At 44.7% G+C, this 20,389-nt stretch overlaps 1 protein-coding gene across 4 annotated transcripts; it reads left to right on the top strand.

Moving 5' to 3' along the window:
• The first annotated feature begins 15,301 nt into the window (after positions 1-15,301).
• Positions 15,302-20,173, top strand: FOXL3 (forkhead box L3). Of its 4 annotated transcripts, none has more exons than XM_048961708.1 (4): positions 15,302-15,409; positions 15,693-15,821; positions 16,490-16,658; positions 17,011-20,173. In XM_048961708.1, exons 2-4 carry the CDS (start codon positions 15,715-15,717, stop codon positions 17,491-17,493), a joined length of 759 nt encoding a protein of 252 aa, XP_048817665.1. In that variant the 5' UTR covers positions 15,302-15,409; positions 15,693-15,714; the 3' UTR covers positions 17,494-20,173. The 4 variants fall into 4 exon arrangements, with proteins under 4 accessions (XP_048817665.1, XP_048817666.1, XP_048817668.1 ...); XM_048961709.1 differs by lacking the exon at positions 15,302-15,409 and adding an exon at positions 15,466-15,552; XM_048961711.1 differs by lacking the exon at positions 15,302-15,409 and adding an exon at positions 15,529-15,548.
• Positions 20,174-20,389: the final 216 nt, after the last annotated feature.

The raw sequence follows: 20,389 nt of genomic DNA, 5'->3' as shown, positions 1-20,389 counted from the left end.
GCAGTATCAATAATAATGATCTTACTTTTTCCCTCTCCCTCTCAAGCAAAAAAATTAATGATTACATCTGTAGTTCTGCTGTTCTTCAAATAAGAGCACCATCGCTTGAGAGCTGGAATGTCTTTAATTTTTTAACAACATGGAGTTAAAAGCTAAACACTGACAAAATAAAACTCCTCACTGTCAGTAGTGCAAAATTCAGCATTTGTATCTCTAATTTTATTTCTGAAACAAATGTTGAAACCAGGGTGATGGGCAGTGGTGAGACCTCCAGGCACAGTGGGAATGCTAGTTATTATCTGAAGATAGGGATGGGTGTTAAAGTATGCCAGGGTTATCATCAGTACATCCAGGAAGAACACAGGTCTGTGTCGGTTGCAATCATTAGCAGAGCAACCCGTGAGGAGCAGAAAGAAAGCCTCTGATTCTCAGCCTGGCTCTCCTCTGTAAGGAAGACATTTGCAAGTGCTTTCATCCTCCCCAGCTTACAAGAGGAAAGGTTGTCTGCTTCCCAAGATTTAATGAGCAACGCTTTGGAATACTGTTATGGACATACAGGCAGTTTAACGAACTTGGTGCCAGTGGAAAGTCACCTCTTCCAAACTGAAAGAAAATATGGCTTAAGTAGCAGAAGATCTAATATTCAGACTGTGGCTGAGGAATACAAGAGTCCTCTCACAGCACTGGGAGGCTGACATGGATCAGGACCTCTGAGTTATTTAATGGCATTCCATTGTACCCCATAAGGTGTCTAACAGCTTGAGTCAAGCTGATGCACGGTTTCTATTAGGTGTGCTGGGCCAAATTTGAATCTCTCTTGATTTTCACAGACACAAAAAGAGGAGGAATTTGTCAGCAGAGACAGAACCCGATGGCAGATGCCTGAAATGGACTGCGGTGTTTTGTGAAAGGTGAAGGAGAAGAGAGCACAGCAGAAATTGGGGTTGGTTTTTCTCTCCAAACTATTCCCGATTTCCTTAGTTAGAGGGAAATGAAGGAAAAACTCAAATAGGGAGCGAGACATTCAGCTGAACAAAAAGCAAGGTGAACTGCACTTCCAATTGTAGCTCCTATATGAAGACAAAAAGAACTTTCCAAAATAACTAAACATTGCATGTTATCCACTATTAGGGCTGGACATTGTCAGAGGAGAGCATGAAATTAGGAAGGCAAAGACAGGGAGAGAGGGTTGCTTACAGTTGCCTTTTAAATTTATTTCCTTAAAGATCGTTACAATTACCACAAGAAATATGCTGAAAAGGAGAAGTCTGTGGGCAGGAGCAGCAATGAATGAGGACGATATGCCACAAGAAGGAAGAAGAGTAATTCTAGGAGTAAGCAGCTACTTTTAGAAAACACCATCTGTCCTGAATATGAGTTGGCCATATACTGTGACTCAGAAGGCTTTTTCCACTATGTTCACAGCTCTGCCTTTATTAAGTGTTGAAAACCTTCATTGGTTCAGCTACGGCCACATCCCATGGTCAATGTGTAGCCCCATCTGGAGCCACGGGACCGGGCAGTTCAAGGAACCCCCAGTTCCAGGATTCATCTCAACTCCTCCTGTGATCTCATGATCTCACTGCAGTTCTTTTAACCCAATGGGACCACCTGTATAAACCTGACTTGGGAAGTGCATGGGTTAACATGTTCTCGCTTGCTGATGCACGCAGAAGACAAAGCAATACGGAAACACTGGGAAGGATCGTCACAGGAGATGCTAAAAACCTCATATTGCTTAAAATAGAAGTTGGCAGGGCACGTGTACCAGAGCTCAGATCGTACAGGGAACAACTCTGTCATGGGTTTGGGATGTCTGTCTGACATATGGAGAAAAACAAACATTTTTAGATAGCAGAAGGAAAACACATTGATCAGCAGCTTTGCCATTTAGACTCAGTCTCCTAATTATCCCCAAACATTGGAGGTGGGAAGTTGCCTTTTGAAATATGTTATTCTGCATCAAAGATTGTTTTCTTCAGGGCTTTCTGTGATATCAGTGGGAAATCAGAAAATGAGAGCAAAAACAATTAATAGATATAAACATCAGTGGGGCTGGAAAACAGGCCAAATTGAATCCCTTGACGGGATGAGGCAGGCTTTCATCACAAAAGTCCAAGGCATCTCCTGAAAGATGAAGAACTGAGCAGAGAAGGGAAAAAAGCCAAGTCCGATTGGGGATTATGTGGGAACTCTTTGGCAGAGAGTGTCCCCAAATGGCCTTGTTGGGGAGAGAGACTTTTTTCTTTTCATTCCCCCCAGAAAGCCTGCTCTTTGGGTAATAAAGCTGTGTTGGGTAGAAAGATCAGCAGGAACACCCCATAGAAATAGTTGTCCTGGATCCATCCAGCAATGGACCCCTGCACTGCTCCAGTGCCACAGGGGACATTATCACTGTGTTCAAAGGAGACACAATGCCACGCTCCCCAAACCAGCAGTATAGGGGGACGAGAGAGCCCAAGAGGGATGAATCAAGTCACAACCTCTCCTGCAGTTAATTCTGAGTTAGTTAATTCTACAGTTTTTAATAGCATCCTTTACTCAAGATCACAAGGGGGAAAAATGCATCCATCTGCAGAAAATGAAATGAGGAGAAAACGCTGATTCAGACTGGAAAATAAAGCAGCAGGTGCTCATTCCCAGCACTGGGGACAGCAGCGACTTTGCCCGCAGGTTGCTGAGCGTGGTGCAGCCCATCCGGGATGTGAGGCCTGATGATTCACTGTGTTGCAACTCCAGCGGTTTCCGTGAATTTCCTCCTGATTTCTTGTGCCATTCGTGAGATGGCAAGTTAGTTTTCATTTCTATCTGTCGTCCCAGCTAGTCCTGCACTGGAAGTTTGATGGTGAGCAGTGCCTTCACACAGAAGTGCCATTTCAAGAGGACAGTCAGTGCAGAAGCCTTCTTTCTGTTAAATACTGGGAGTTACAACACAGTCTTGCATTGGGCAAGTGAAATGAGTGAGCTCAGTTCCCGACACCAGCTGGAAACTCTGAGACTGGCTGCTTGGGTGAGCTGGAGGCCACCAGGTTGGACGTCCATGGAAATTTCCCTCTATCAGCCACCCACTCTTATCTCCTCTCTGCAGAACAGGAAGATGAGCACACAGCATCCACCCCACCATGGAGATGTGGACAGGACCGTATCACACGCACATGTTTTGTTACTGTATGTGTATTGCTCACCCCCTCATCCAATCTCCCCCCAGGAGCCATGCAGAACCACAACCTGCCACAGCCTGCTCTCCAACACCAGTATGCAGAGCAAATTATACACTTCAGCATGGGCAGAAAGAGGGAGGGAAGCTTCAGGGAGTCGGGCTGTTCTCAATTAGCAGTTATCTCCAGCAGCTTATCTGATTAATGGCTGCACCTCACACTGTGCCTGGGTAATAGGTGCGGGGAAGGTGCTTTAAAAGTGCTTTGCTCCTAATTACTGTGGAGACTGACACAGTGGGTATCTCTTGTTAGAGTAAACATCTTCCAGTCCTTCCCCCCTCTCTGCTCAGATCTATGCACATAGCAATGCTGGGCCTGTGCTGACAGCACAGGTGGGAGCATGGCAGGTACAGGAACCAAAAGGAACCTGAGCAAAGCTGTGCTGCCATCCGCACTAAGCTCCTCACATCTTCAAGGCCTCTCTCATCCCTATGTGTATCAGCAGGTCTTTGGGATTGGGTTAGGCTTAGGACACACTGGTGCAACCGGCAGACATTTCTGAAGAACTGGTTTCAGCAGCGTGGGACTGGCACATCGGGAGGAGATGAGAATGACCAAGCAGCTCCTTTGCTTCAGGCATGTTGGATAATGATAGTCACCAAGTTGACAAGGATTTGGTGATCTTTTTGGAAAATTAGCTCTAAAAACACCAACGCCATGGCTGTACTGCAAAGGAATGCAACAACATTTCCCAATCACGGCTGAATTATATGAAAATTACAAGCAATATTGTGGCTATCTGAGAGACTCTGGCTGTCCTCTCCTTTTCAAGAAGTTTGCATCATTTCGCACTCTCTGCAAAGTAAAGAAAGATTTTAAAGTACACTTACCTTGTGAAAATACCAACTCTTCTTTAGAAATGAGCACTGGTGAATTATGAATGAAGGTACACAGAGTTGAAAGCTCCTGCTTATACATTTTTAAATGTAGCCTTTAGCTTCTGATAATACTCTGAAAAACCAACTGGACTGGAGCTTACAGTCCATGGCAAAAACCACCACAATCCCTGATCTGAAGAATCCTGGCTGCCTCAGTAAGGTTACACTGTCTCCCTTGCAGCCTGGAGGAGAGGCCAGCAGCTCAAAATAACAATAGCAACAACAATGATAATGATAATGATAATGACGATGATGATGATTATATTAATAATAATCCACATTTCCAGCTGTGCAGATCTTATTTCGGCTCTTTGCTAGGCGGGATGGTTGTTGGTGTGGAGGTGTCTGGTCCCACTAAGGCACCTCTGTGAGCAAGGGATTTGTCCTGGGCACAGACCCTGACATGGCACAGCTGTGCCCTGCCCATGCATTTTACTTTCATAGGACTCATCATCATCCTGTTGGGTGACAAGATGCCCTACCTGCAGGACCAGCTGGACCCACTCAAGCACTCACACGGCGGTAGCATCCTTCCAGTCCCAGGCTTTGCCTCATTCAAACTACCCAAAATGAATTTTCATGAACCAGAGACTTCTTTGGCCCGTTCTCCTGGGACACATAGGGATGGTTGGAGTCCAGTCTGATTTTTGCACTGGCAGAAAATGTTTAACATTTTCATAGCTATACAGACGTGGAGGTACCAGCCAAACTCATGTGAGAGTTTGATGTGAGAAGAGAGCTGCTTTCCACACAGAGACTGGATACCTCTCCCTTTCCCATGGCTCTGTCAGCTTCAGTATCTCCACCTAATATTAGGACTGTGATGTTGCTAGGATATATGCTGCCGAAAAACAAATCTCCCTTTTATTTTCCATAACCTTTCCCGCTCTGGCTTTGCAGTTGTATATCTTCCACTCACATTCATTTTGAGAACCAAATGATTTCCAGTTTGTGTTGGCCGCTGCCCATCATACACACTCTCTTTCTCTTGTAGTTTATGTTTCTTCTTTCACTCTCCTGGTGCCTTTGTTCCATCATGAATCAAAAGGTGGCTCACATCAAATTGCTCCCCTCTGCCTCAAATAGATTTCTCTGCATGAGTTTTCACTTATTAAGGATTGCCAATAGGAGTTTCTTCCACGTTTTCTTTTCTTCATACTTCTTTTCAATCAGTTTCACTTGACAGTGGTCAGCTCGGTCCGATATCTCCTTTGCAGCACAGCACAGACACTACTGGCATTGTTCAGTACAAATTTGCAGTCAGGAATTTGTGGTTCTGAGCTGTAAATACTGAAAACCATTAAACCAGCTTTCTTACTCAGCTCTGTGATATTTCCCAGTCTGACCTCTGAAATGCGCTGCATTTCCTGGCACAGACTGCTGGGTTAAAAAATAAAAATAATGGCCTAGGAATAAACTTAACGTGCAGAGTAGTTCAAGGCACAATACAGTGCAGTGCACCGGGTTACAGAAAATATGCATATATTGCCATGGATCTGGCCTTCGTCCCAACAGTTAAGGGAATTAGCAGCACTGCAGCGTTCCACTTCTCTGTCACTGGCGATATGCCTTCCTGCAAATGCAATTAGAAACTTCTGCCCAGAAAAAGTCGGAGAGCCCCCAGTCACAGCAAGCTGGTTTTATTCTCAAATTTTTTATCAGACTGCACCATCTAGAGGGCAGCAGCAACATCACCCAGCCCCGCGCTCAGCCTCCCCTTGGAGCGCCCATGCTGCACAGATGTTTCCACATCCCACCCTATAGGAAACGTTTCTGTGTCCCCACTGCCTTCTCACTGCAGCTGAAGCTGCTCTGCAGAAACATATGCTGCTGCAAATGTTTTTCTGGCGCTGTGTAAATGCTGTGAAAGCACACCAAAGCAAGGAGCTGTGCGCTCATCATTGCAGGAGGAAACATTCCCTGCCTCATTAGCATCAGGCAGCTCTTAAGGATCTTTGCTAGCGTGGTCAACCCTTAACCAATAATAAACATTTATACTATATGCCATGTGCAGCCTTCTCTCTTGTTTTCTTCCCTTTGCTTCCTTTTTAAAAACGACTGACCATTTGCTGTTTAAAATGACTGAATATTGCTGCTTTGTTGCTTTAACTGAGAGCTGTGAGGTGCTGCACAGCTGTGGGAGGAACTGCTGGGTAATGGAACCATGCAGGCAGCATCTTGGGTCCTGCCTCAGGGGATTAAAGGAAATTGTCATCCCAGGCAAGGAGCAGCAGCTGACCCTGTAGAAATATGTAGCAAGGCATGGCTGCAGAGGGAACCACTCCTCTTCCCAGTCTGCCACATCCTGGGCTCTCCTCTCAGTCAAACCAGCAGGAGTCTGGTCTCCCAGATAAGCAGGGGTAAATCAACAGGAAGCCCTCTGCTGCCCAGAGCAGAGTGGAGGATTTGCAGTCCTTCCCTTTGCCTGGTCTCAGTGAACCAACAGATCCTGGCTCTCCTCTGGGATCACCCTGGTGCCATGCTCCAGGATGCAGCTGAGCCCCAGCTGGGGCATTTCATAGTGAAAACGCACTTTGTCATTGCAATTCCAAGTCAAATTGCTGTGGGTGGCCTCATGTAAGGCAAGTGTGTTCATTATCTGCTCAGGATTAGTGTCTCCAGGATTGACAAGTCATTACTTCCTTCTGAGTATTGAACAGTATAATTGGTTCTGCCCCTTTGAATCACGTTAAATAACCCTGAATGGAAAATCACTCATAAATGCCACGTTCTACCTCCCACAGCACCTGTGGATTGCCTTCCCCAGTGCAGACAGAGAGGAGCAGATGTGAAGCTCCAAGGTCCATCCCAGCAACCCCTCATTCCTGTTCCAGCATCTCGCCTCCCATCTCTTCCCCCATCATGACACAGCTCATCCCACTGAGCACTCTCCAACAGGGAAGCTGATGCCACAGCACAGAAATGTGATGCAAAATCATTTCGTATGGGTGTTCTTACACCAAAGCCTCCATTCCTGGACACCCCTAGGAAGCTTGGAGGTTTCCCAGTCTACCCCTTATCTGGCAACAGGTCAGATACATTTGTGAGATCCAGATGGCCTCAAAGCCCTTGCCCTGTCCTGAAGAAATCTGGGGACATCCCTTAAAACCTGCAAACAGTTGCTCTCCTTTACTTCTAAAAACAGATTCAATTCCAAATTGGCCAAATCAGATATGAACATGTAGGGTTTGGAGCCAGGCGACAAGCTTTAGATCCAGACTCCAGCAACCAAAAATAACCTTGGGATACAATCTTCCCAACTCCCACTTTTAATCAAGAACATGTCCATCCCCACCCGTCTTCCAGAGAAAGGAATCTAAATACATCTCCAGCTTTCTGCTTGGTGCTGTTCAACCCCATACCAAACAAACAGACATAAATAGTTGCAATGACGTTTTTTAGAAGAAATTTTCCCCACAAAAGCTAGCAAGAGATACAGAGGCCTTCAGCCATAAAAAGGACAGAGATGAATGCTGCATGCTTCAAATTTACAGTCACTGGGATCCAAAATTTCTATATTGTTCTATTTCAAAACGCGAATATGAACTTCTTACTCAGATAGCCGTCCCACGATACTGGTGCCTGATTTTGATTTATTAAGCTAAATGGACAGAAAGAAGTGTTGTCTCCCCAGACACAGTTATTGCAGAATGCTCAGAATGTGTGACCTGTAAAACCTCCATGCTCCAGTTTCTCAGCCTACGCGATGCACTGCCAGCAGATAGCTCTGCAGTACTTGCCAGAATAGGATTCTCGACTTACTTAAGTGATCATATGGCTACGTTGCATCCTGCTTCCTAGAAAATATAGCTCCATCTTGATTCTGATTGGGAAACTTTGTCAGTGCTAGTGCATGTCTCTATATCTGAGTGACTTTCAAGATTGCTTCTGGTTTGCTCCTGCAGTGTAAATTGCCTTTAGCAGCTCAGAGCCCATCAGGTAGGTGCTGCTTCAAGCCTTTGCCAAGGATGCCAAAAAAATAACGCTGAGCATCACCAGGCCCAGCTTTGTCAGCAAACACTGTGCTTGTTTGCTGTCTGCGGTGGAAAAGGCAGCTGACATGGGAGGATGCTTCTACTGCTGATCTCTGCTGGTTTTTTTTAGCACATGCAGTGTGGTTTCGTTGGGACATGAAGCAGAATAACCGCCACTCTTGTATCACTGCTTCCTTTCAGATCAGTGCTGGGTGTTGGGCTATAGGAGCACCTGCTTTGAGGGCCAGGTGAGGATCAAAGCACAGAAATTCCTTTTTGTGGTTGTGTCTCTTTTTTTCCAAATGGCCTTGCATTGGAGAGATAAGAAAGAAAGGAAGTACATTAATTGGTTAAGACTGACAGAAAGCTGCAGAGAAAGAATGGCTGAAATCATCCTGGTGTCTCACCTGCACCACTGATCACCCCGTCATGGACTGCAGTCTACATCACAGCTCCTGCTGGAGGCCATTATAACAGCAGGGTCTGCAATCCCAGATGGACTTATGGCATGTGCATTGTAACCAGTATTTCTGAATCCCGAAGTCCTGAGAGTTATTTGTAAGAACTGATGAACAACTTGGAAAATAGGCAAGAGGCAAAAGAAAAATAAACTGCGCTCCCAAATAGTCATCAATGTAGAGGTAAGTTGTAAATAACAGTCCATCATCTTATGTATCCAGTCTAACAGGCAGCTGCAGAAGCCAGTTAGAAGATGCACATGATTTGACTCTCACATAGCATAGCACAATCTTCAGCTTTCAATCAAAACGTGGTAAACTGAGAATTTATTTACATACACCTGAAAGCACTGTGGCCTGATGAATGAGAAGGATTCATTCCATTCAGTGCCCAGTGTCTCAGAGCTGTCATTTGGTTAAGTTCTGTTCACCAGAGGAAGGACCTTCCCACTGAGCATAAGGAAAGAGGAAAGTTTCTGGTGCTACAATTGGGCTACGGACGCTTTGAAATCCCAAAGGCTTTTCAAAATGATCAAACTGAAATGTTGATAAAGAAAGGTTCTCTGAGGTCAAAAATCCATGGGAGGAAGCAAAATCAGAGCTGGTGGTTTTTTTTTCTTTTAGCTATCTATACATCATTTTTAACACAATCAATTCAAACAGAATGCGACTTTGCCAACGGATTGTCATTAATTTCCCACCTTCCTATCAGCAACAGAGCCAGAGCCAGTAGCTTGGCACTCCAAATATTTTCACCTGGAACTGCACCGATGGTGAGAAAGCACTTCAGGAGACAGAGATCAAAGCTTATTTCTCTTTAGACTCCACTGCAAGCATCAGGAAGCCTCTCACAAGATGAAAAGGCTGGGAAAGCAAGAAGGGAGCTTACACCTCTTTAAGGAGCTATCAGCAGAAACCTCAAAACACAGTGTTAGCCAGTGGCCCTCCACTGAGACTCTCTTTCATGTGATAGATTGCCAAATACTCCAAGGATGATAAATGCTGAACTTTGAATGATTATTCTAACTCAGGAAGAAAAGAAGGCTTATGTCTGGCATTGTGGGAAATGTAATCAGATGTCCCTGACACATTAGCAGTCAAGTGTTTGTCCTGGAATGAAAGAGAGTAGTTTAACTGGGATTATCAAAATATATTTACTTTTTTTTTTTTTTCTTTCAGGATTAAGGAAAGAAAAACCTTGATGGCTGAACGTACTTACAGGGAAAAAGACTTTGAATCATATCTGAGAGTTAGGAGGGATGCGTTTTCTATGGGAAAAAAAGAAATCATATTGATCACGGACAAATATTATCACCATTTGGCAACAGAGATGTAGGAGAGAGTTTACAAGGCATGATCCCATTTTAAAGATGGGCTTTGGAGAAAACTGGAATGTTCTAGAAGTTTTATGCAGCCACAGGTTACACCTTATGGAGAAATTAGAAAATACCTGAAGGAATAGATAGCTGGACAGCCCCTGGCTGCCATCCCCTTCTCCAGCTACAGCATTAAGACCCAGGTTCCAGTTACTCTTCTCCCGCCAGTTTGATCTGCATGGCTCCAGGATTCTTCATGCAGCTCCCAGAGAATTTATGCACATCTTCCAAGAAGCTGGCAACCTGCATTGCCATGTTGTTACTTTTGCTCTTACAAGGCCACGTGCATTCAGCCAATTATGGCAAAACCTGTTTGCATCTCCTTGCAGAAAGCCTTGCATTTGTCCATTTTGCAGCACCACATAATAAAAAATCATGGATTCTGACTCCAAGCTGTATGCAAGGCTGATGGGAGAGCTGACTTTGAACCAGTTTGAATTTGCTGTCTCATGGAGCTGTTAAGTGCTTGTGCAACCCCCAGAAAGCCCCTTAAACAAAGAGGCATGTGGTAGAGAACAGAAAACATCACACAGTGGCCAGCCCCTAGGTGGCTACCAAACCCTTAAACATTGCCATTTGTGGCTGGGTAAAATGAGACTGTTCTGTCCTTTGGATTTACGAGTGCACGAGAGATCCATGGCCTATGGAATATTTAAGAGACATCTTTGACATCCTCTGGCATACCAGTAGTAAACTTCATCTCAGCTGGGAATTAGCTTCTTCTCCTCAGCACTGCTCCTCTGTGCCTGGCTGACTGTTGTCCTTTATCCTCTGCAGTAATGACGATGGCTGAAAATGAATGTGTGGGACAACTGGTGCCAGTTTCCTCAATTCAGCAGCACATGGACATTTGTGTGGAAGTGTGAGCCAAGATGTTTGTGTTCATTCCCATCGTTCTCTCGATAAAATGATTTTATAAATAATCAGGCCTTAATTGTGTGATTCCAGTTAATGCAGAGGGGAGTTAATTAACATCTGGAACAAGTTTCCTGGCCTGAGCTATTAGCTGTGTCTGGTGCAGAATTCAAACAACGCATGAAGTGAGGCCTATAGCCAAATGATTTTGTACATAGCTGAAATGAGAAATGACCAAAGATGGATGAGCTATGGCAGCTGTGCCAAGAGAATGTCCATTTTTGGTAAGCAAGTGTAGGCTGTGTCAAGGCGTGAGCGTCGTGCCAGTGCGAGAGGTGCACCGTGCTGCAAAGAATAGGCATCACCTCGTGATTTATCCCTTCTGCTAATCCTCCAGTTCTCCCCTCTTGTCTCCAAAAGTCTCACGGATCAGTGAGTCTTTCACAGCTGAGGGAGGAACAAAGCTGCCAGCATGAAGGCCAGGTCTCCCGTGCAGCCTTGCTCATCCTCACTGTGCTTTATCCCATCTATTTGCAGAGTCAAAGAGGTGGATTTTATTTTGTGTCACTGAGAAGGAGAATACCAAACCACGAACAGTCAAAATCTGAACATCTCTCGTGTATCTGTATCAAATACAGAAACTCCTATGCAGCCTTTTAAGCAGCATCATCTCTCCTATAGAGATGTCCTGGTCAAAGTGGGGATGGAGTATCTCTGGTTTGGGGTATTGTGAAATCTTTTTAGGTAAACCCAACCCATTCTGATCAACCTGGAAATACATTTTAAGAAAAAAATATTTTTTAGATCTTTTATTCTTCTGCCTTTCGTTTCTGCTTTTAAGCAGAACATAAGTCCACAAAAAATTCAACAACTTCATATAATAAACAGCTACAACTTGAGATTTGCTTACCATTTCTCTCCATTACCTTTAAAACCATGACCCTATGGGAGAAAAGGAGCAAATAACACAAGCAGTGCTGATTCCTGTAATGGCACTCACAGCTGACCCACTCTGTGATCAGCCCCTCCAGGAAGCCAGCACTTCATGCATCATCTCCTCCAAGCATGGCAACTGATGTGGGGCATCTTGGCTGCACACAGGACATCACAGGACCATGGGAAGCCCTCAGGTTGGATGGAATTCCTGACAGTATTGCTTTTTTGACCAAAAGTCCCAAACCAGAAGCAGGTATGACAAAAAGCTTTTCACTCTTTAAACGGTTCTGTTCTTAGTTTTTGCTATGAAAAGACACTCAGCATCCCCAGGAATAGATTTTCACATTTATCTTGTGAATCTCTGCATCTACCTAAGGCAGAAATAATATATCTGAGCTAGTTTAGATAGCTGCTCTCTTATTACTAATGCTAATGTGATGAATTGTCAGCCGAGGATTCTTATCCATATTCCTGTTTGGTAGAAACCTATGTTGTGTTTTATGCACACCAGTTTCCAGTGCTGCAGCTAGAAAGCATGCAGATGAAGAATGCTTCTCCAAATAACTCTCTCTCTAGTAATCATAAACAATCCTTGCTGAGCCCCAGCAGAAAATTGCAAACTGTGGTGCAAACTGTATTTCCATGAAGTTCTATTCAGTCACATGAAGGACAAGGAGAAAGGAGAGCAAGTCAGCAGATGAACATGGGTGAAATGGAGAGCAGTGTAGGAAACGGGGCTGTGCAGTGTGGCACGACTCGGCTCTTCTTAGAAGTGGTCACCACTGAGTTGAGTGTCAGAGCTCTTCTTTGGGCTGTCAGGTGCCACCACAACCGCAGCCCCAGCCGAGTCCACGGGAATCTCCTCCTCATCCCATAGCAGAGCAACTTGCAGAGTTATGACGGCTGCCTTAATTGCCACATCCTCTTCTTTCTTTGCAAGACTTATGGATTTGGCACTCCAAAGGAAGCAGTTTTCTGGTGATATAGGATAGCACTGATTAATCCAAGAAGCTGCTGAAGGCCACACCATGCTTCCATTGAAATGAAGATGTCTGGGATAAAACCCTGCACTGCAGCCAGCTCTGGGGCCCACTTCAGAGGTGAAACAATGGAAGGTGTAATGCTGGGCAATGCCCAGTGAGAGGCATGGGATGGCAGCATGCATTCCTAGACACTGAAGTACCCACTGTTACACTAAGCAGCTAAAATGAAGGGTAAATCAGCCCTCTTTGATTTACGGCCAGCCTGCATTCCATGCACAATTTTTGTAATCTGTATCATAATTACAAAAATTGCAGATAACTTTTTAATATCGACATTAAAAAGAAAAAAAGAAATAGGCAAATCATTCACTGTGTTTTTATTACCGATTTACGAGCTCAAATCAAATGGTTTACGGCTTTGTGTTTTGAAAATATACAGCACAAGGAAACCCTAGCCTGGCAAAATTATGCTTTTATGGTAACGACAGCGATGAGTTACAGTTCTTCTAGTTAAACTATAACGGCCACACAGATGCTGGGAAAAAGCTTTCGTACAACGTTTCGCCACCGTAAGCACAGCACCTGCCAGCACAACCACGGCGCCCACAAGAGCACGTTGGCAATTCTTTATGAGTATTATTCTCAAGGAGTGTAATTGGACCATAAACATTCTCTTGGGAATAAAACATCAGTCTGCAGGCTTTAAAAAAATACACAGATGGCATGGGCAGAGGTTTCATTGTGTCTGTAGCCATTGTGCCCTGCTCCACCCCCCTCGGTGTCGCTCCTGAGATGCTCTCCAGAGGCACCAGCACTGGTTCCCATGGCACATCAAAGCCATTTGCTGGACGTAGAGCCACAGAGCAGTCTCTGAGGCACAAAGTTAGCCAAAAGGTTTTCTTCCACAGCAAAGGATGAGGCAGATGATGGCCATGAGCTGCGGCACAGGACAGGGCTAACTGTTACGGTGGTGCACGTTACAGATGTGCCAGGCAGGGGTGAGCTGACTGCACTCACTAAGCTAAGAACAGGCAGAAAAGGAGGTACATCACATTACTGAAAGAATGACATTGCTTTCATTTGCTGTCACTCCCTTTACAGAAAAGTTCCCCTGCTACACACTCCTGCTAAGTACATGAAGGTTTTGGTCCAAATGCACAGCCTGACTTTCTCACCAAAGCAAGTGTCATGGAGTATCTAAGAGTTTAATGAAGGGTACCAGCAGGCTGTATAAAACAAGAGCAGCTACCCCAGCACTCCTTTTCAAAGGTTATTATAAATCAGAAACCACAATCCTTGTGTCATGGGAATGTCAGAGAGGTAAAACCATCCCCAAGTGAAGAACCACTGCTACAAATCCACGTGGATGTGTGTTCGTCTCGAGGAGGGCTGCTACACTGCAAGAAAACCTTCCCAAGTCCACAGCCCACCAGTTTCTTTATTTAAATCTTTTCAGTCCATCTGGACAGAGTATGAATGAAGATCAGACATTGCATATTTCGTTCTTCATCACTGAACCTGCTCCATCTTACTCAGTATTAAAGCCCTGCTTGTGCCTTGGGCAGCAGTCGCTGACCCTTTGTATTAAGACCTCCTCTGCAGTGCATGCTTCATGCATATGCCCACTGATGTATTTTAGAGTGAAGGCAATTTTTTGTTTTGGATTTCTCTGCTTGGCCTCGTCTTCCTCAGAAAGCACCTCTTCTATCTATTTTTTCATGCCATATATTTCTCCCTACTCCCTGCTGTATTGCGTTGTTGCGTTCCACAGAAAAAGCTTTCTTATGTCTATCTTTGCCAAAACCCCAGGAGCCCCTTAAACGTCACTTTGAAGGGCTCTTTATCATTTGGTTGAATTTTCCTCTAATTGTATCCTTTAACTCCAACAGGGGTTTGGGGACATACTTTGTATGAAGGATGCTATAGAAAACACAGTTGCATTGCTAGTGGTTCTGCCTTTATGTTTCGATCCGCACAACTCTCTGCACACCAATTTGCTTTCTCTTTTCCAATACCCGTTTTCTCCCAGGACAGAGCTGTCTTCAAATAATTTAATTATCATGTGGCATACACCTTCTTAGCTCCCTCTGAAATGGCGTGTGATGTCTTCAGTTTACATCACTTGTTGGAAAACACTCCAAAGCATTGAAAAACTATTAAATTGTTACAGTATTGGATGCCAACACACAGGGCTATTAGTCTAATTCATCCTTCAGATCAAAGCCCACACAGGCAGCTCTCCTGCCTACAGCTATTTTCCTTTTACTTTCCTGCTTGACAGTAGTCCCTCGTATCCCTCTGTTCTCCTCTCTTTGAACATACACATTTTCCTTTAGTCACGGAAATATAATTTATGTCCATTATACCGCATTATAGACTGCAGATCGGGACGAGCGCAAGGATCGCCTGCTCATCGTACGTCCAGTTTCCAGAAATAAATAAAAAGGAAGGCACCCCTCTTTGCTGGGGGGAGAGAAAAGCCAAAGGGAGAGGACTGGGGGGCCGCAGCGGGACTCTGCTCTCAAAGTTGAATTTCCAAGCAGGGACCTTGAAGCACGATTTATTAGCAGCATGCTGTTTGCTTTTGTCACGTTGGGATGTGGCGGGGGAAGCAGTGGCCCCACTCCAACCCAGACCACCCAGCGAGCTGCTGGCTACCGGCAGGCACAGCCCAGTGCAATGGGTCACCCCAGCTCTGCAGCTCCAGCCTGGCTCTGCAGCCCCATTGGAGGTGAGAGCAGCAATAACAGCAACACCCCCTTCACCCCCCCTGCATCCCCCCAGAATAAAAAATAAAATAATTATATCCTAACAGACGGGCTGTCTGGGACGAGAGAATTGCAAAAACAGTCCCCACCCCAACAGGGAGAGTGTGTGTGTGTGTGTGTGTGTGTATGGAGGAGAGGGAGAGTGAGGAGGGGGGAGAGAGGGAACGAGGCAGACAGAGGGGAGGGAAGAAGGGAGGAGGGAGCCCACGCTCTGAGAAACATCACTCCATCTCTCTCACTCCACAGGAGCTGAGCAAGGAGCAGAACGATGTTTGACAACACGCAGTACCCCTATAACTGCTTTAATTATGATGGTGATGATTACCCTACCTGTAGTTCTGACGAAGAAAAGAAATTCACCAGACCGGCATATAGGTAAGAGGAAGTTTCTCCAAGTCCCCCAGCCCTGGGGAGGGTTACTGAGCTGTGGGATGGTGAGATCAGAGCGTGTGGGGCAGTGGGGTTCCTCATCCCAGGTGTGCGTGGTGGGGTTGGGGCCATGGTGGGCACATTTCCCCCTTCCTGTGTTTGAAGTGCTCAAGGTTTGTTTTGTCTCCTGTGGGGTCACAGTGCTGAGCCACCAAAGCTCAAAGGGTCTCCACTGACCTCCGGGAGCCCTGGGAGAAGGGGATTGAGATGTGCAGCATGCCAGCAGGGGAGTGAGATGCAGATAGTGCCCAGTGTGGTGGGGAGAAGTGTGGTGGGTGCTGTTGGGGCAGCTGAGGTCCATGTCTCGAGCAGGCAAGGCTCTGGTGAGGGGTTTCTCTGCAGCCTTTTGTCTCACAGAAACTTTTCTGATGGGGTTCAGGAGGTGGGTGATCTTCCTTTAACCCTCAGGGACTCAGTTGCCTGGAATTGCTGCCTGCTTCTCGAGCTGGTTACTGCAGTGACTGCTCTCAGGACTCATCCTGGGACATCTCGGGTCACAGTGCAGAAAAGAAGAACTCTTGGTAGCAGAATCATGGACACACACATACCTGTGTGGTCCTAATAACAGTGTAGGGGTGAGGAGATGGTGTAACTGCAGTTTTCCTTTTTTTCAGCTACATTGCCTTAATTGCAATGGCCATCCAGCAAAGTCCTTCAAATAAAGTCACCCTCTCTGGCATTTATGACTTCATAATGAAGAAATTTCCTTACTACAGATCGAATCAAAGAGCCTGGCAGAACTCCATCCGGCATAACTTATCACTAAACAGTTGTTTTGTAAAGGTAAGACCCGTAACTGTGCATTTACATACAAAACGTGTGCATGGCTAAAAAAATTATTCAGGAATAGTCTCATCACTAGGAAGGAAGGAAAACGAACAGCTGAGCCACAAATCACTTAAATCTCCCTAGGCTGTCAATTGCAGAGATAAAGAGTATATCCCCGTCTGATGCCTGCTAATAGATAACAAACAGAAGAGGCTGGAGCTTGCATCCTAGTCATATAATGAAACAGAATAGGCTTAGAAGTCTTGTCATATGTGTTTACACCATTCTTGAATGTAAATGAATGCAGATGTTTAGCAGCAACATCTGTAACACATACAAATACTGAACTGCCTTTAAATAAATACAGGTTCCCAGAACAGAAGGGAATGAGAAGGGGAAAGGAAACTATTGGAGCTTTGCAACGGGATGCGAATCCATGCTGGATCTCTTTGAAAATGGGAATTACCGGAGAAGGCGGAGGAGGAGGAACATGAAAAAGGAACATAAAGAGCAAAGATCAAGCAGAGGGAAAGGGTCTTCGTCCCCTGATACATCTCCTACGGACTCTGCTTTAAACAGCACTTCCTCTTCTGAAAGCATACATGAAAGAATTGGCTCAGAACCAAGACTACTGGAGCCCCGTGGGTTTGCTCCAAACAGCACAGCCAGCAGGCAGAGCCTGAGCAGTTCCTCCTTAGCAAAATCGGATTCTGAAATAAAATTCAGCATCGATTACATTCTTTCAGCCCCCGACCCTTTGCCTGTCTTGAGATCTCAATATAATATGCAAGAAAACAAATACCACCTACTGGAGGCCCAGCAGATCAATCTCCAGCTCTGGACAATGTGAAGTTATTTATCCACGGTAACGAAGTCTGGGTTGCAGTGCAGGCTGACATCACTGCCATCAGCTGTCCGCCTCCTCCTCCTGAACAACATTCAGAAGGTGTTTTCCCTTCTCTGTCTGTACCCAAAGAGCTGTGCTGGGCTTGAAGTACAGATAACTGTCACCAGTATCAGTTTTTGCCACGCTGAAATTCATCGTACCCTGACTTTGTTTTCTGAACTATCACAGACACCATCCACCACCACAGAGAGTTTCCTTTTCCAAGCAGGATCTGACAGAACAGACTCACTCCACACCCAGTGCTTTCTTAGAGACAAAGCGAATTTGATTCCACTTTCACTGGTGGAAATTTGGGTTAATTCCTCTGAAATTTACAGCTCAGCTCTTGAGCAGATCCGCAACGGCGTAATTCTGTTGATCTACACTGGCTAAGAATGTAATGGGGTGGGGGTGAGGATTTGTTTTCTTAAAATGAATCACAGGAAATCAGTCTGTCTTCTCTGAATTTTGATTTTAGCATCACATCCCAAACTGTTGTGTACTATGCAGCTTTAATTCATTGTTATTTTGTAAATATAGCTATTAATATGTGTTTAAAGTATATTTTTGTTGATGTTCAGAGCAGAATTGTTCAAAGTGTAGAAGCTGTGTTCAGGCTAAGCACATGAAGGCTGGTTGTGAGGCTGTTGAATACTGGCAGACACCAATAGATGATGTGACAGAGGCATAGGGTCTCCTCATGCCTTGATTTAAAAACAGAAATTCCCCTCTCCCTCATACTACCAGCAAATGTCTCCAGATGCTGCAGGAAAGCCCTTAGCCACATTTTGTCTAGCAAGTACGAAGGGAGACCTGGGGTTGCAAGAAGCTGCATTCTGTGTCAGCCACAGCCAGAATCCCACTTATCTGCTCTGAGACAAGTTGTATATTCCTACTAAAAAGATTTCTATCGATCCTTCTTGCTAGCAATTGACAAAGTGGTACCTGATGGGATTTCAGGAAGGCTGGTGAGCTGAACTATGCACAGAGAGCCACGGTAGCTCCTGATCTCCATTCCTAATGAAAACCATTCCAGCACCATTTACACACTGTGGGATGTTTCAGAACAGAACCTGAAGGACGACGCTGAACTCTACATGGCATTTAGGAACTTGTTCTTATGTAAGTCGTCCATAAGAAATCATTTCCTGGTACCGAATGGCAGCATCAGCAGAGATGCCACAAAGCCTTGGTTTTGGCAACCAGAAACATGGCCTAAGGAAGGCAAAAAAGCAGACAAGGGTTCTGGTGGTTTTCAGCAGTTATGTAGAGAGATAAAGTTATCTTTGCAACATGAACAAAATGAAGGTATACGAGATAAGACTGAGTAAATTGTTCCAGAGGTATGCTCAGGCATGACTTGAATTTTTATGCAGAAGCTTTGACAGTTCACTAAGTTATTTTACATTGTGTCTAATATATATTGTACATTTATACTATAAATTCTTATATATTGTTATTGAGAAAGGGAGCGATATCACTGCACTTAAATGTTGTAAAAATGCATGATGTATGTAGCCCTGCTGCTGGAAGTCCTGCCGCCTGCTCACAATTCACCACCTGCAGTATTTCACACCGATTGGTAATAAATGCTTGGTTGTTTTTTGTTTTTTGTTTTTTTTGTTTTTTGGAAAAGTAGACAACTTGCTGTCTTCAGCCGCTGCTGTGGCACACCAAAGTCTTTGCTTCTTCAAAAAATGGCCAAATGGGAAATGATGTCAAAGTCTCATTGCTGCATGTCTTCTGAACGTCCAAGGCGTGACTTCTTGTGACCAAACCGTGCCTCCAAAGGGAGCTCTCAGTCCCCTGTGAATCCACACTTGACCTTGGCTGCTATCTGAACACACAGCATGTAGGGTTAGACTGGCCCATGTGCTGTGTACACCAACGTTGGAAAATCTCTAGGATCACAGGTAGATGGACTGTCATCTGAAGAGAGGTGAGATGTTGTTCCCTTGGCACACATGGCAGTATGGAGGTCTGGGAAGTGTGCCCTCATGGGTACTTCAGTGTCTGCATGCACTCCATGGTGGTACGTGTGCTTCCTCCCCACAGCTGTGTATTCACTCTTTACACTCATCTCTTTTCCTGGATTGTTTTAAACGTGGCAGTGCTGCTGCTTGGCTGATAGTTATCCTAGACATCAGCACTGCATTCGAAATATCTCTTATTTCCATGACGTGTGCAAATGTTTCTTACTATTTGTTCTTTGTTCCTGCTTTTAGCCAAAGGTAAATGACAGCAAAAGTTCCTACCGAGCACACGTCTCACCCAGAGGAGCACAGAGTGCTGCCCAATGGAGGAACTGTTATGGCTGCTAAGCAATGCAGCATAAATGCATTAGGAAAGGCAGAAATGTACCCATGGAGATCCAAAACCATTTACAATAAGATGAATTAATATTCACAAATAGCCATTTCCTCTGCTCACAGTAAAGTACCTGCTAGGAGAGACTGTCTTACTTGAATTTCTCTAACATATAATCAAAGAAATTTGTGTACCAATAGGTGTTAACATTTGTTTTGCAAAGGATATCAATCATATTTCAAAAAATGAAGGGACATATTTCAATTTACCCACTGTATTATATTCTGACGACTCCAGAAAGGTTTCCAGCACTTAAAGTGAATGGCATTTAATATAGAACAACATAACAGGGGTGAGGGCTAGACGTGACCTTATTCAAATGTCGTAGCCATTACAAAGCCATTCCTGATGTAATTATAATTAAATACTTTATGCCTTTCTTGCAAATCCTCTGATCGATCATTGATATTAACATTAATATTGTATTACCCCCGAGCAAATGTCTCCCACACAAGTGTTATGGATCACCAGGTTTCCATTAACAAAGTTGTGA

The sequence above is a fragment of the Lagopus muta genome, chromosome 15 (assembly GCF_023343835.1).
Source record: "Lagopus muta isolate bLagMut1 chromosome 15, bLagMut1 primary, whole genome shotgun sequence".
Classification (NCBI taxonomy): domain Eukaryota; kingdom Metazoa; phylum Chordata; class Aves; order Galliformes; family Phasianidae; genus Lagopus; species Lagopus muta.
Note: the sequence above shows the minus strand (reverse complement) of the source record. Positions and strands in the feature narration are given on the sequence as shown.